This window comes from Bufo gargarizans, chromosome 6, assembly GCF_014858855.1.
Source record: "Bufo gargarizans isolate SCDJY-AF-19 chromosome 6, ASM1485885v1, whole genome shotgun sequence".
Lineage (NCBI taxonomy): Eukaryota > Metazoa > Chordata > Amphibia > Anura > Bufonidae > Bufo > Bufo gargarizans.
In genome coordinates this window covers 362,109,524-362,126,177 of record NC_058085.1, presented here as the reverse complement: position 1 = coordinate 362,126,177, position 16,654 = coordinate 362,109,524, and the positions used below count along the sequence as shown (strand labels likewise).

General features: G+C 44.6%; 1 protein-coding gene across 1 annotated transcript; it reads right to left on the bottom strand.

The window, feature by feature from the left end:
• Window positions 1–1,931: 1,931 nt before the first annotated feature.
• Window positions 1,932–15,909, bottom strand: LAG3 (lymphocyte activating 3). The gene is made up of 8 exons (XM_044299326.1): window positions 15,783–15,909; window positions 13,079–13,211; window positions 11,791–12,008; window positions 8,156–8,401; window positions 6,398–6,652; window positions 6,018–6,269; window positions 3,862–3,977; window positions 1,932–2,268 (listed from the first exon to the last, which is right to left on the bottom strand). The coding sequence occupies exons 1-8, from the start codon at window positions 15,829–15,831 to the stop codon at window positions 2,185–2,187; spliced, it is 1,353 nt and encodes a 450-aa protein (XP_044155261.1). The 5' UTR covers window positions 15,832–15,909; the 3' UTR covers window positions 1,932–2,184.
• Between the last annotated feature and the right edge of the window lie 745 nt (window positions 15,910–16,654).

The following is a 16,654-nucleotide window of genomic DNA, read 5'->3' as shown; positions in this document are numbered from 1 at the left end:
ACAAATTTTCGGATCCGCAAAACACATGCGGACGTCTGAATGGAGCCTTACAGGGGGGTGATCAATGATGGAGGTGATCAGGGAGTCTATATGGGTGATCACCCCTCTGTCATTGATCACCCCCCTGTAAGGCTCCATTCAGACATCCGCATGTGTTTTGCGGATCCGATCCATGTATCAGTGGATCCGTAAAAATCATACGGACGTCTGAATGGAGCCTTACAGGGGGGTGATCAATGACAGGGGGGTGATCAATGACAGGGGGGTGATCAGGGAGTCTATATGGGGTGATCAGGGGCGATCAGTGGTTCAAAAGGGGTTAATAAGTGACAGGGGGGGGGTGTAGTGTAGTGGTGTTTGGTGCTACTTTACTGAGCTGCCTGAGTCCTCTGGTGGTCAATCCAAACAAAAGGGACCACCAGAGGACCAGGTAGCAGGTATATTAGACGCTGTTATCAAAACAGCGTCTAATATACCTGTTAGGGGTTAAAAAAATCACATCTCCAGCCTGCCAGCGAGCGATCGCCGCTGGCAGGCTGGAGATCCACTCGCTAACGCTTACCTTCCGTTCCTGTGAGCGCGCGCGCCTGTGTGCGCGCGTTCACAGGAAATCTCGCGTCTTGCGAGATGACGCGTATATGCGTGACTCTGCGCAGGGCTGCCACCTCCGGACCGCACATCTGCGTTAGGCGGTCCGGAGGTGGTTAATAAAATAAAAACCTGCACCCCCTTAAAAAAAATCACTTTCCATCTGCACCAAAAAGAAAAAAAATCCAAATCCCCATCAATAAAATGAACAAATCCTGCACCCCCCCCCCCTTAATTACACCCTCTCTTCTCCCCTTTTATTACACAATTATTTACTTTACTCGTCGTCTCTCTCACATTTATTTTGATGATGCCCGCCGTCTGGCCGTCCGACCGCTGGTATAATGGAGATCCTTCTTCTGATCCGTGAAGGCGGCGGCGCGGCGTCAGCGTCGTGACGTCGTCACGTCATGTTGCGCGCCGCCCGCCGCCGCAATAATCCTTCGCGTCGCAGCAGTGGATGGAGCCGGGGACGGGTGACTCCGTCAGGCACCCCCCCTTGTGAGTGGCACCCGGGGCGGCCCGCCCCCCCCTTGGTACGCCACTGAGCGGTGGTAAAGTGATGATGGGAGTTGGTCCTGGAAAACTTACCTGTATTGAAGGAACCATGAATTCTGCTCTTTATCAGAATATTCTTAAAGGGGGTATCCACCCATAAAATGACATTTGCCTATCTATTATTGAAATTTGAAGTTAGGGCAAACGCCAATGTTTAGTCATTGGGTTTAATTTACTTAAAGGGGTTGTCCCATGAAAAATATTCTACAGTTTCCAAACCAGCTCCCTGATCTGAATACTTTTGTAAATGCATGTAATTAAAAATTTAGTACAGCCAGTGAGCTATTCAATATAAGGTATCTGTATAGCGCCACCTGCTGTTTGTTCTTTATCGTATTACTTTGTCCTGCTCACTGAGATGGCCGCACATGCTCAGTTTCATTTTTCAACTGCCTCCTGAGCTGTGATAGGGAGAGCATGAGCACGCCCCCTGAGCTGTGATAGGGAGAGCATGGACACGCCCCCTGAATTGAAGCAGAAAAGACACGCCCCTTGAGCTGTCAGTTAGATATAAATCTAGCAGAGCGAGGTACAGGGCTGGTTCTAGCTTTGTCAGAAAGAAGTTGTCATGTACCGTATGATGTCTGATTTTTATTTTTTACATTAATTATGTAGAAATCAAAATTTTTCTGTGAGCCTGTGACAGCCATATTGCAAAAGTAGAAACCGTTTCCTTGGTTGAACTTGATGGACTTATTTCTTTTTTCAACCGTATTAACCATGTAAAGTGCAGCCATATTGGTCGTCACCTTTAAATTTCTAAGAAACCGATGGTAAAACCGTCGCCTTGTGATGGATATACTTTATTTAATTTTAGTGGAATTTTTATTTCAAACGACATCGTAGGCACATAGGAGCCAAATAATAAAAATAAATTACAACAATAAATGCTAAATATTTTATGTGCAAAATATCACAGGAATACAATATCAGCCCACGTCTCCCACTGGATGTAGAGGGGGGAACCCTACACAAATGTAAGCAAGCTGAATGGAGGCGAGAAGTGATAAGAGTCCGGATCATGGATCAAGGTCAGCATTATTCCGAGACGGACGGCTTCTTTGGCTGAGAGGTGGAAGGCGCTCCTATAGACGTCAGAGCTGTCAGGTGAGACAGTCGCCTCTGAAATACACAAGGACAATAGGTTAGGAGAGAGATAAGTATAATGCCGACCAAAGACATAAAGGCATAGTCAGGGGTGCACCACCAATGAGGCAAGGTGAGGCGATCGCCTCAGGCAGCACTAGGTAGGGGCAAGAAAGGGGCACCCAAAGGGCCATGAGCTGAAGGAAAGGGGTTAGGTTAAGAAATTGGCATTGGGGAGGGGGGGCGTCGTTTTCCGTTTTCTCCTCAGGCAGCAGAAGGGCTAGCTGCACCCCTGGGCGTAGTTGTTCGGAGCGGGCTGGTGGGGCATGTGTACCCGGTGCTAGGTGTGGACAGAGGCAATAAAAGATCGTCTCAACTATCCATATGCAGGTGGCACTATCTATAGGCACTGACAGTGTTAATGGGCACTACAATAGCGGGACAGATAATGGGCTGTACCATGACTGCCACTATTGGAGTGGCATTGGCATTAGTACTGGCACTATTACAGCTGAAACTGGCAATGGGCCATACTATTATTGGCACTAATGTAATGGTACTGATATACTGCCTGTACAACTGTATGGGCACTTCTAGAGCTAAACAGATAATGGGTCATACTGTAGCTGGCACTATTGTCTTGGCACTGAGATGCTGCCTGCATAACTGTATGGGCACTGCTAGAGCTGAAACTGTTAGATCGTACTGTGGTTGGCACTATTGTATTGGCACCGATTTGCTGTATGTACAATTGTATATTCAGTACTTACTGGTGGTACTGTGGTTGGCACTATTGTATCGGCACTGATATACTGTCCACACGACTATATAGGCACTGCTAGAGCTAAAACAGATAATGATCCATACTGTAGCTGGCACTATTGTACTGGCAATGCTGCCTGCACAACTGTATGGGCACTGCTAGAGCTAAAAAAAAATACTGGTCTGTTCTATGGCACTATTGTACTGGCACCGATATGCTGTATGAAAAATTGTGCGGGCACTGCCAGAGATTAAGCTGTTAATGGTCTGTGCTGTTGTTTGCACTATTGTACTGGCACCAATATGCTATATGTTCTATTATGTGGGCACTGCCAGAGATGAAACTATTAATGGGCTGTACTATTGTTGGCACTATTGTATTGGCACCGATATGATGTATGTCCAGTTGTGTGGGCACTGCCAGGGATGAAACTGTTAATGGGCTATACTATGGTTGGCACTATTGTATTGACACTGCTAGAGCTGGTGCTCCTCTTTAGGCACTAGCACATGGCCAGCACTGTTATATGGGAGCTGCAGAAGAAGGTAAAACATTAGGGGCACTACGAGCGCTATAGATAAATTGGTAAATTATTATTACCCAGGAGAAACGCATAAGGGGCAGTGCAGAGATGTGGTATCGCCCATGGTACCAGCAGTTCTCTATGGGGGATTCATTCATTATTAATATCTATATGTGCGTGCCGTTTCCAGATGACCGCTCCACTGTAAAGCACTGCCATTGCTGAGTCCTCCAGGAGGAGAGATGGTATCTGTAGCCGCTCTCTGCTCCGGTGAAGTGGTGGTGGCTTTGAATTAAATTAAATTGACTTAATCTCTTGATTTTTCTATTTTTTCACTGCTCACCTTGTGGTTACGGAAAGAAATAAAAGCGATGACTGCCAGGCAGAAAACCAGTAGGATCATGAGGAGGAGGAGGACATGCCAAGAGGTGAATGAACCAACACCTGCGGTCTGGGCAGCTGGGAAAGAGAATATTTCGCCAGAGTCAGAACAAATTGTTAGCAAAATGCAATGATATAATGAAGTAATTATCAGGAGCAAAATGGAGGCTCGAGAAGGGAGTAGAGGGAGAAATCAAGATGGTGGAGATGACAATATGAAGAGCGGTGGAGAAGAAGAAGTATCAGATAACAGAGGGATTCGCCAGTAATGGCAAAATGGTAATAACATGACTGGGCAGTAGAAGACAAAATAGTGGTGAGCGAAGAGAACAGAGGAGATACAATAAAAAAGACGGTGAGAAGAGGTGGAGAAGATACAATAAGAAGTTGGTAAGATAAGACGGTAGAGGACATTTAATAATAGGTTTTTGAGAGGAAGGCAGAGGCAATACAAAAAGAATCTGTGGAGAGACGAGAGAGAAGATATAAAAAGAAGGTAAGAGTAGAAGGTACTGCAGGGGAGAAGAAGGTGAGAGAAGAAAGTAGAGGAAAGACAATAAGACGGTTAGAGATGAAATTAAGAAGCTACATAATAAGAAAAGCTGGTTAGAAATAAAAGTAGAGGAGACATAATAATAAGTTGCAGAGAGAGGAAGGGTAGAGAAGATACAATAATATAAGGTGAGAGAAGAACGTCGAGGGAGAGCATTAACAAGTGGTTGGTGGTGAGAGAAGGTAGAGTAGATACAAAATGTAAGATGTTGATGTGATAAGATGGTAGATAACATACAATAATAAGAAGTTGTGAGAAATAGGTAGAACAGATACAATAAGCAGAAGAAATTGGTAGGAGAAGATGATAGAGGAGATACAACAATAAGTTGGTAAGAGAAGAATAAAAAGATGCAATAATAATAGGATGGCACTGTAAGAAAAGAATGAGAAGATACAGTAGAAAGTGGTGAAATAAGAAGGTAGAGGAAATAAAATACAACATAATGAAATAAGTTGGTGAAATAGGAAGCTAGTGGAGATACAATAAAGAATCTGGTAGGAGAAGAAGGTAGAAGAGATACAATCAGAAACAGATGGTGAGAGAAAAAGGTAGAGGAGATACAATTATTATTATTCATCTGAAAGCGACATTAATTCCATGGTGCTGTACATCAAGTGAGGTTACAAATACATACTATAAAAATAAAATAAACAAGAAACTATTAACAGACTGCTACAGAGGGGGAGAGGACCCTGCCCACAAGAGCTTACAATCTATAATAAGAAGTTGGTGAAATAAGATGGTAAAGAACATTTACAAAGAGGAGAGAAGAAGTAAAGGAGATAATAATACATTGGTGAGCTCAAAAAGTAGAGGAGATACAATAAGAAGAAAATGGTGAGAGTAGAGGAGATACAAAAGTAAGGAAGAGCAGGTAGATGGAACGCAATGATGGAATGGGACACGGTGGTGGGTCAAGAGACATGAAGAGAATGTACAATCATGATTACTGGGGGGAAAAGTATGGTATAGCAGGCAGTGGATGAAAGATAGTGGCAGGAGTAGGTACAGAAAATGCAAAGATGGGCAGAGAAATAAAAGGAATGGCGGGTGGTGGGGATACAGAGGAAAAGAGCAAATGAAGATAACATAGACATACTGGTAGAGCAAGAGATGGTCAAGGAAATTTTGGTGAAAAACCATAGTTAAGCCTGTATTAGACTGGTCGATTGTTGGCCAGTTCATCGTTCATGAATGTTCACAGGAAAGCTCGTTAGTGATGATCTGGCAGTGTAATACTTCCACCGATTACCCGATCAGATTTTTAAACCTGCTCCATTGCCGGCGGGAGATAGTGCTGTTTAACAACGATCTGCAACAGGCAAACTAGACAGCATGGGGATGAGCAATGTCATAAGGATCGCTCCACCCCATGCTGTGGAGGAGATCACTGCATGTATTAGCAGTGGTCTCCTCCGCTACCGAGGAGGTGATTACCGGGAAGGAACCCTCCCGACAATCGCCTTCTAGATCTTGTCATCTAATACAGCCTTCCCAGATAGGATGTACAGTACAGTGAGCATTGTGATAGTATCTTTTAAGTAAAATTTCCTGCGGTTTACCATGAACATAGACCCAATGTTCCAGCTCTCCTAGAATTCCATTCATTCCATACACTGAGCAGGTCCAGGCTCCGGAGTCCTCTGTATGCACGTTCGGCAGGTCCACTACTGTTCCTTGAATGACTTTCCTTTGTCCATCTGGAAGAGATGGGCCTGTCCATTGAAACCTCTCTTTCCCCGTTGAAATACTGATGTTACACTGCAGCCATAGTTGGGAACCTTCTTTGGTGAACACAGGGCCAGAGGGTGACACTAAGAACCAAATGGACAGGTCTTATTTATACAAGGAGGTATAAGTGGAAACATAGTATAGGTGTATTCATGAAATCATCTTGTAATGAGAAGGTAAAATCATCCTATGAATTGCATCCTCCACTAACCTTGTATCACCCTCAGTTCCATCAGTCGGGTCAGTCTTTGGCCTTTGTAGGTGGTGTCACATTGATAAGTTCCAGCATCTTCTGGTCTCACGTGATTAAGGACAACCACTTGATTGTTGTCATTTATGCTTTTCTTATCTTTGCTCCAGTGGAAACGTAATCGTCTTTCCACAGGCAAATGGGTGATGTTACAGGGGAGCTCAACAGAAGAGCCGATGGCGGTGTAGACAGAGAGAGGGTCCAGACCAGAGACACCTGGTAGAAGAAGATGAATCCGATGACTAGCGGACAATGGATAAAAATCAAAGGCGCATCTTGTCTTGGGATCTCGTCCCTCCATGGATGCTATTTCTCTCTAAATTTTACAGACAGTTCATAATTGCAGTTCTGATATTCTCCTGACATCATTAATGAACAATAATAAGTGATATGCAATATATATATAAATTTTGCTAAAGCATTTGATACAGTAGCACACAACAAGCTATGGAGACCACAGGGATATGTACTTGGAACAGTGGAGACCACAAGGACCTGTACTGGGATCAGTGGCGGCAACAAGGATCTGTACTGGGATCAGTAGAGACCTCAAGGATCTGTACCGGAAACAATGTAGACCACATGGATCTGTACTGGGAACATTGGGGACCACAATTATCTGTATCAGGAGCAGTGGAAAACACAAGGATCTGTACTGGGAGCAGTGAAGACCACAAGGATCTGTACTGGGAGCAGTGAAGACCACAAGGATCTGTACTGGAAACAGTCTAGACCACAATAATATGTAATGAGGACAGTGGAGACCACAGGGATCTGTACTGGGACCTCTGGAGACAACAAGGATCTGTAGAAGGGACAGTGGAGACCAAAATGATTTGTAGTGGGTCAGTGGAAGCAACAAGGATGTGTACTGGAATCAATGGAGACAACAAGGATCTGTACTGGTAGCAGTGGAGACCACAATCATTTGTACTGGGATCAGTGGAGACATTAAGGATCTGTACTGGAAACAATTAATTATTAGACCACATAAATCTGTATTGGGATTAGTGGGGACTACAATGATCTATATCATGAGCAGTGGAGACCACAAGGATCTGTACTGGAAACAGTGTAGACCACAAGAATCTGTAATGAGGACAGTGGAGACCACAGGGATCTGTACTGGGACCAGTGGAGACCACAAGGATCTGTAGAAGGGACAGTGGAGACCAAAAGGATCTGTAGTGGGTCAGTGGAAGCAACAAGGATGTCTACTGGAATCAATGGCGACAACAAGGATCTGTACTGGTAGCAGTGGAGACCACAATAATCTCTACTGGGAGCAATGGAGACCACAAGGATCTGTACTGGAAACAGTGGAGATCACAAGGATCTGTACTGGGATCAGTGGAGACCACAATCATCTGTACTGAAATAATGTGGATCACATGGATCTGTACTGGGAGCAATGTAGACCACAAAGATCTGTATGAGGAGCAGTGGAGACCATAAGGATCTGTACTGTGATCAATGGAAACCACAAGGATCTGTACTGGGATCAGTGGAGACCACAATGGTCTTTACTGGAATCAGTGGAAACCACAAGAATCTGAACTGGAAACAGTGTAGACCACAAGGATATGTACCAGGAGCAGTGGGGACCACATGGATCTGTACTGGGTCAGTGTAGGCCACAAGAATCTGTACTTGGACTTGAAGTGGTGCCCATATTTATAATACATGCCATCCATGTGAGATACTGCGATAATGACTCACCAACCACCAAAAGGGTCACACTGGACCTTGCACCGTCCACCTCACAGCTCCACTTGCCATGGTCTTCTAGAGTAAGCCTGTGAATATACAGTCTACTCCCACTCACTGATATTCTGCTGGACGGCTGTACAAGGATTCCATTATATAACCACCGAACAGAGGTGGAAAAAGGATCCGGGTCAACAATTCTGCACGTCAGGTTGAAGGAGCTGTTCTCAGGAAGAGGACCAAGGGGAAACTGTATCACTGCAAGACAACGTGAGACCAGTGAGAAGACGAAATGTGAATCCAATTCAAAAATATCGGCATCATCTGTTTTTATATAAAACTTATATTGGTGCCGCTCATTTCTCACAAGGTCTGTGCAACCATTTCTGATTTAGACCAGATGTCCATGAGATCCACCACGCTCAGCCATGAAATACATTACTTCCTTTAAGTGGAACGTCTCATGTATTTAATTTCAGTTTCATGAACTGGAACTAGAGATTTTTTTGTTATTTTTTATTTATTTTCTTTGTACAGCCATATTGGTGACACACATGTCCTTCCTGTCATCTGTATAGACAGTGCAGCAATGTGCGCTTTATGGCAGCTTCAATGCAATTTTATTTATGACTGAATTTCACTCATTTTTGGCTGAAAATAATATTTTCACTTGGCCTTTATTAACTATTGAGCTGTTCTGTTACAAAGGGTTAACCTTTTATCTAAACTACTGAGAGGTCATAAACACTTATTTAAGCCACATTCTTATCAGTAAGATAAGAACTGAGCTATAATGAGTGTTTATAATGTCAGAGAGCAGAGATAAGGAGCCGTCAGCTCCTCAGATGACAATACACAGGATGCTACTACAGCGTCTCAGCTCTGTACAGAAAAAAGGGCTCCATATTTTTAATAAAGAACATTGTAATAATACAATGCACACTGCAATAATAAATAGAAAATTGCCCCCAAGGGTGTACATAGTCTTTAAGTCTTCAAAATGTTACTCTAAAAAAAAACTAAAAAAAACATTTAAATAATAAGCCATTATCTGATGACACATTCCCTTTAATGGTAAAAAAGTAAGTACTATATGACATTGATAAACAGAAATCTAGTTCTTCAATCCAGAGAGAGGAAAAACAACCAACCCTCAAGCCCCTCTCCATCGACTATGGCCAGTTTTGCCCTTGGGTGATCGGTTGGTGCCCCCAGCACCCAAGGCTACAGTACAATCCACATCTTTACTGCTCTTACTGTAAAGAACCCTTTCCAATTTTGAACACATATCTACCACATGGAGATGACGTGCCCAAGGTCTACACTTAGAACCATGTACCAATTTGTATTTTTTAAGTTGACCTGACCTACTGAGAATACCACCTACCTACAAGACATTTTTTTCCGAAACGGCAACTCTCTCAACACTTAGCTCCCACTCTGTGTCACCGATTTAGTTTTCTGTGTCTTTTTCTTCCTCGCCCTTTCTTTCATTGTGTCCCTCGTTTCTTTTCTTCCACCTTCAGTCTTATTACTAACGGTTTATATTTAATATTATGACCTAAGGGAAAATGTGATATCAGATCTACCAGGGACCCTCACACTTGTCTTCTGATGTGTCACCGGTTTCCTGAATCCCCTCCGTGTGCGTCAGCGGAGCCCCTAATACATACAAGATAATAACAGGATGTGGGGGGCAGTGCACATCTGCCGAGTAGACGGTTGAATCTACTTGGTGCTTACATTGTTGCAATCTATCCCATGCAAGGAAGACATGGTGAGATACATTGTGGCAGGGAGGATGCCTCACAGTTTCCACTGCTGCCCGTATTCCCCGCACTATTTTCAGTTTTTCAGTTTGCCCGTCTCAATAACGTACTGACACATCCCACAGTGATGCTCTGCAGCCTACAGACTATTGCAAACCCAAATTGTAGATTGGAATTATGTAGCTGTTCTTAGACAGTGATATATTACAACAGAAGTTTGCAAAAAAATCCAGCACCCACCTTCAATCTCAGTCGTACAATTCTGAAATGTGTATTCAGTAATAAATATCAGTAGTAAAGTCCTCTGAGCTGTGGAAGCATTCTGCAACTGTGAACCTGGCTGTAACCCCCATAATCCGCCTCTTCTTCTACTCCAAAAAGCCCAAAAATATGGCCAATATAGTCATTAAATGAGAAAATCCAGCAGAACTACATTACTTTTTACCATTTTCACATGAAAACCATTAACAAGCAGGATACATACTGTTGGCAGATCTTTTTGGGGTTTATACTCTGCAAAGCTCAACCCGTGAGCATAAAAAATGACTTCATACAGTTATATTACAGCTCCAGTCCTTGATATTTTAGTTTTGTTAGTGTTTTGTACTTTGGATCCGTCAGCTGCAGGGTGCTGACAGTTTCCAGGTAGTAAAAGGAGATATTTTGATCCATGCATCATTTACATACTTTTTCTGAAATTATTTATACATGGCCGGACCTAAGTTGGTTGGCGCCCTGTGCAGCACCTTCCTTCGACAACCCCACTGTTATTATATACTATACACTGCCCAAATAATGCCGCCAGACAGTAATATCAATAAAGAAGGGGATGTAGCAGGATCCTATCTTGTACCTGCTATTGGCAGGTCTTTTGTTATTGTTTTATAGTCTTCACAGTTCAACCTATGAGCATCCAAAAAACTCACTTCAGGGGGTTATAATACAGCTCCAGACCCTGATATTTGGGTTGTTTGTTGGTGTTTTGTACTTTGGATCCGTCAGCTGCAGGGTGCTGACAGTTTCCAGGTAGAAAAAGGAGATATTTTGATCCATGCGTCATATACAAACTTTATATCTGAATATTTATACAGGACCTGACCTAAGTTGATAAGAGCACTGTAAGTACTGTCTTTTGAAAACCCCACCTTATCATATACTATATGGCGCTCAAATAATACCGCCACAGAAAGTAACATCAATAAAGTAGGGGATGAGGCAGGATCCTATTCTGTACCAGCTATTAGCAGATCTTTTTTTATGGTTTTATAGTCAAACTATGAGCATCTAAAAGAAACTCACTTCGCCTGGTTATATTACAGCTCCAGCCCCTGATATTTGGGTTGTTTGTTGAAGTTTTGTACTTTGGATCCGTCAACTGCAGTGTGCTGACAGTTTCCATGTAGTTAATGGAGATATTTGGATCTATTAATTATATACATATTTTGCATCTAATTATTTACACAGGTCCTAAGGCATGTGTGAGATTGGGGTTCCAAGTTGTGGGTGTCCAGGCCATCAGGGACAGTAGCGCCCCCTAGTGTACCCTTTAATTGTCTTTTCCAATGTTTACTAGGCAGTGTGAAGCCTCTCTACTGCTCACTGCCACTTTAAAGAAATGTCACCAAATAGATGAGGCGGGCTTATCAGATGGATGGGACGTGGCGGCACTTTACCTTCCGAGCATTTCATTAGTGATGAACTTTCCTTATCAGGTGCTTCGAGTGGAAATGAGAAAAATAAAAAACGGCGACTTTTAATGTTTTATAAAATTCCTCGAGATGAAATGTAAAAGCAGGAACTATGTGGCGGTATTTTATACTGCAGTCAAAAATACAGAATTAACCCTAAAGTATCCCTCAAAAATGAAGAAGTACATACATTTTATGGTTCTCAGGGTTACCAGACATTTCTGCTTGCTGCCGCCGTATCTGGCCACCGCACGGTACATTCCGGCGTCTTGCTCCATCAAACCGTTTAGGTGCAATGAAAAAATTCCTTGATCGGTCAAAGAGGGTCGGACCAAGACACGATCCCTGGCTCGGCGAGAGGTGTAAGTGACCCCACTCGGGAGCAGCTTGTGCACCGTCTGTGGAATCCTGAAAGAAAGAAAGACTGTTGACGTGGTGCAAGAAGTCAGGCTGGTCATACGTGGTAAACCATACACATGCACACCCAGCTCAGCCGAGCATGCATGTGTTCTCGGAGTGAAATGGTGTGCAATGCCAGATACCTCTGGCAGTGGCTTATCGCCCCTGAGAACAAAAGGATTGGACATGCTGAAAGCCAAGTGCCCGTACAGTCCATACACATTAGAGGATTGTCTGGTCCCGACGGAATCGGTGTCTTCAGCCGACGTTCACCTTATATACATGACCGCTCAAAGAGTTGGGATGAAAGGAAAGATCGTGGCGATGGACTAAAAGTAGAGTTGGGGTGGAAGATAAGAGGCAAATTAACATGCACGGGGCTCGGCCAAGTGTATGGTGGAGTCACTCGACACTATAGAAGACTGAATCTGTCCATAGAGATTAGATAAATGCTGACCACGTTGTCAGGATCTACCGAGACTCTAATGGCGGTTTCCAGACTCTTCCCTAATCATTTCCAGATGATGGAGGAGAACAAGGATCGGGCATGTTGTTATTCAACAGCCAATCTTATGTTCTTCCAGGATTCAGACCTGGAATCAGCAGCCATATACATAAGATGAACGTAGGCAGAACCTGCTGATTCTGGTGGGGCTGGACGACCTTCTAGAGTATGGTGGAGTCCCAGCCGTCCCTCAGAAGCAGATGTTGGGGTAAGAGGGATCAGTCGTGCCCAATACTTACACCCCTCTCTCCATTCAGAACACATGCACACTTGGCCGAGGGTGCATGTGTATGGGGGGCTGAAAAAATGAGCATTCACCCAACAGCTAGAGAGAAGACTAGAAGATTAGAAAGAGAGGAAAACTGAAAGAGAACATTAGAGAAGATGGACGACTACACAGCTAGAAGCGTAGATGGGAGATCTGACGGGGCATGAGGATAGCAGAATAGACAGCAATATGGCGGATATAATCACAGAAATAATAGTGAAGCTACTGAGAGGCCGAATGACCCAAACCAAGAATGTTGTAGATAAAACCCCCCATGTGGCGGCCAGGCGCACGTCATGTCCTTACCTATCTCTTCGCTGCCACAACACAAAGCTGGCGGGGTATGAAGACCGACGTCCTGCTTCCAACAAATCCTTAGACATGGTACACGGCAGAACTACATGGCCCCCCAGGACACCAGTAACATGATCCGCGGAAACTGCCGAGAGATGAAGAGAGCCAAAAGGATACGAATACAGGGGTCACGGACATGCTATAAAAATACAGTATACCGCACACTATCAGCGGTGGTCAGAGAGTATACCGCACACTATCAGCAGTGGTCACACAGTATACCGCACACTATCAGCAGTGGACACACAGTATACCGCACACTATCAGCAGTGGTCACACAGTATACCGCACACTATCAGCAGTGGTCACACAGTATACAGCACACTATAAGCAGTGGTCACACAGTATACAGCACACTATCAGCAGTGGTCACACAGTATACAGCACACTATCAGCAGTGGTCACACAGTATACAGCACACTATCAGCGGTGGACACACAGTATACTGCACACTGTCAGCGGTGGTCGCACAGTATACCGCACACTATCAGCAGTCGTTACACAGTATACCGCACACTATCAGCAGTGGTTACACAGTATACCGCACACTATCAGCGGTGGTCACACAGTATACTGCACACTATCAGCAGTGGTCACACAGTATACCGCACACTATCAGCAGTGGTCACACAGTATACCGCACACTATCAGCAGTCGTTACACAGTATACCGTACACTATTAGCAGTGGTCACACAGTATACCGCACACTGTCAGCAGTGGACACACAGTATACCGCACACTATCAGCAGTGGACACACAGTATACCGCACACTATCAGCAGTGGACACACAGTATACCGCACACTACCAGCAGTGGTCACACAGTATACTGCACACTATCAGCAGTCGTTACACAGTATACCGCACACTATCAGCAGTGGACACACAGTATACCGCACACTATCAGCAGTGGACACACAGTATACCGCACACTACTAGCAGTGGTCACACAGTATACTGCACACTATCAGCAGTCGTTACACAGTATACTGCACACTATCAGCAGTGGTCACACAGTATACCGCACACTATCAGCAGTGGTCACACAGTATACCATACACTATCAGCAGTGGTCACACAGTATACCGCACACTATCAGCAGTGGACACACCGTATACTGCACACTATCAGCAGTGGTCACACAGTATACCGCACACTATCAGCAGTGGACACACAGTATACCGCACACTATCAGCAGTGGACACACAGTATACCGCACACTACTAGCAGTGGTCACACAGTATACTGCACACTATCAGCAGTCGTTACACAGTATACTGCACACTATCAGCAGTGGTCACACAGTATACCGCACACTATCAGCAGTGGTCACACAGTATACCGCACACTATCAGCAGTGGACACACAGTATACTGCACACTATCAGCGGTGGTCACACAGTATACCACACACTATCAGCAGTGGTCACACAGTATACTGCACACTATCAGCAGTCGTTACACCGTATACTGCACACTATCAGCAGTCGTTACACAGTATACTGCACACTATCAGCAGTCGTTACACAGTATACCGCACACTGTCAGCAGTGGTCACACAGTATACCGTACACTATCAGCAGTGGTCACACAGTATACTGCACACTATCAGCGGTGGTCACACAGTATACCACACACTATCAGCAGTGGTCACACAGTATACTGCACACTATCAGCGGTGGTCACACAGTATACCGCACACTATCAGCAGTGGTCACACAGTATACCGCACACTATCAGCAGTGGACACACAGTATACTGCACACTATCAGCGGTGGTCACACAGTATACCACACACTATCAGCAGTGGTCACACAGTATACTGCACACTATCAGCAGTCGTTACACCGTATACTGCACACTATCAGCAGTCGTTACACAGTATACTGCACACTATCAGCAGTCGTTACACAGTATACCGCACACTGTCAGCAGTGGTCACACAGTATACCGTACACTATCAGCAGTGGTCACACAGTATACTGCACACTATCAGCGGTGGTCACACAGTATACCACACACTATCAGCAGTGGTCACACAGTATACTGCACACTATCAGCAGTCGTTACACCGTATACTGCACACTATCAGCAGTCGTTACACAGTATACTGCACACTATCAGCAGTCGTTACACAGTATACCGCACACTGTCAGCAGTGGTCACACAGTATACCGTACACTATCAGCAGTGGTCACACAGTATACTGCACACTCTCAGCAGTGGACACACAGTATACCGCACACTATCAGCGGTGGTCACACAGTATACCGCACACTATCAGCGGTGGACACACAGTATACCGCACACTATCAGCGATGGTCACACAGTATACCGCACACTATCAGCAGTGAACACACAGTATACCGCACACTATCAGCGGTGGACACACAGTATACCGCACACTATCAGCGATGGTCACACAGTATACCACACACTATCAGCAGTGGTCACACAGTATACCGCACACTATCAGCGGTGGACACACAGTATACCGCACACTATCAGCGATGGTCATACAGTATACCGCACACTATCAGCGGTGGACACACAGTATACCGCACACTATCAGCAGTGAACACACAGTATACCGCACACTATCAGCAGTGAACACACAGTATACCGCACACTATCAGCAGTGGTCATCCTTCTCTTACCTGGGATCATGGCGGAGAAGAGTAAGAGACAGATAGTTTTCACATACATCTCTGTGGGTGTCAGTTGTCAGCAGCAGTCTCCCCTCGTATATATATGTATGTCACACGTCACAATGTGCTGACTTTCTTCCCGCCTGTCAGAGGCAGCTGAGAAGTGACATCTCTGAGAGACGCTATAGAGACTGGAAAATGTACATCGGGCTCTCTCACTCTCTGCTGTCTCTGACTGTCTCTGTCACTGGAAAATGTGAGACTGCTGTTTACTAGAGAAAGAGAGCGCTGCTTCATGTAACCCTATAACTGTACTCGGCTATCATACAACCATAAGTCCCAGCATGCCCAGTAAAGTATCACTTGTTACTGTTAGGCTATGTTCAAACTGCATTTTTTGCCATGGATTTCAGTGCAGAAATTTAAAAAAAACACCAAACGTTTACAGCGCATCGATTAAAATTGGGGAGTTAAAATTTGGAATCCACATGGAGGGAAAAAAGGAACGACCGTGGTCACTAAAGGACCCTTTTTCGAGAGGTAGCGATGAGAAGAAGTGTGGTCTGACGCTGCTGCGGTCCCCGCTGCTTTCCACCTCTTGGTATGGACTGCCTTTTCAGCCAATCACTGGATGAGGCGGGTCATCACTGTGGCCAGCGATTGGCTGAATGGGCAGTCCAAGACACTTCCTGTGTGTCGAGCTGGAACCAAAAAGTGTAGAGCAGGGGGAACGTATGAAGCCACAGAAGGATGACTGCATCCCCCTGGGGGATAGTCTGGGGACCACATCAAGATATAATAAAAACCTACAACCACCTCATATTATCAAACACTGCCCCTAGATCAAAAACAACAACCAATACAAACAAAAAAAGATCAAG

Coding starts and splice junctions, on each gene's coding strand:
- LAG3 (XM_044299326.1), bottom strand. CDS start 15,831: ATGTATGTGAAAACTATCTGTCTCTTACTCTTCTCCGCCATGATCCCA. Junction 3,978..6,017: donor ACATTGGGTCTATGTTCATG/GTAAACCGCAGG, acceptor TCTCTTTCCCAG/CTGCCCAGACCGCAGGTGTT. Junction 2,269..3,861: donor TTTCTTTCCGTAACCACAAG/GTGAGCAGTGAA, acceptor TGTGTATTTCAG/AGGCGACTGTCTCACCTGAC.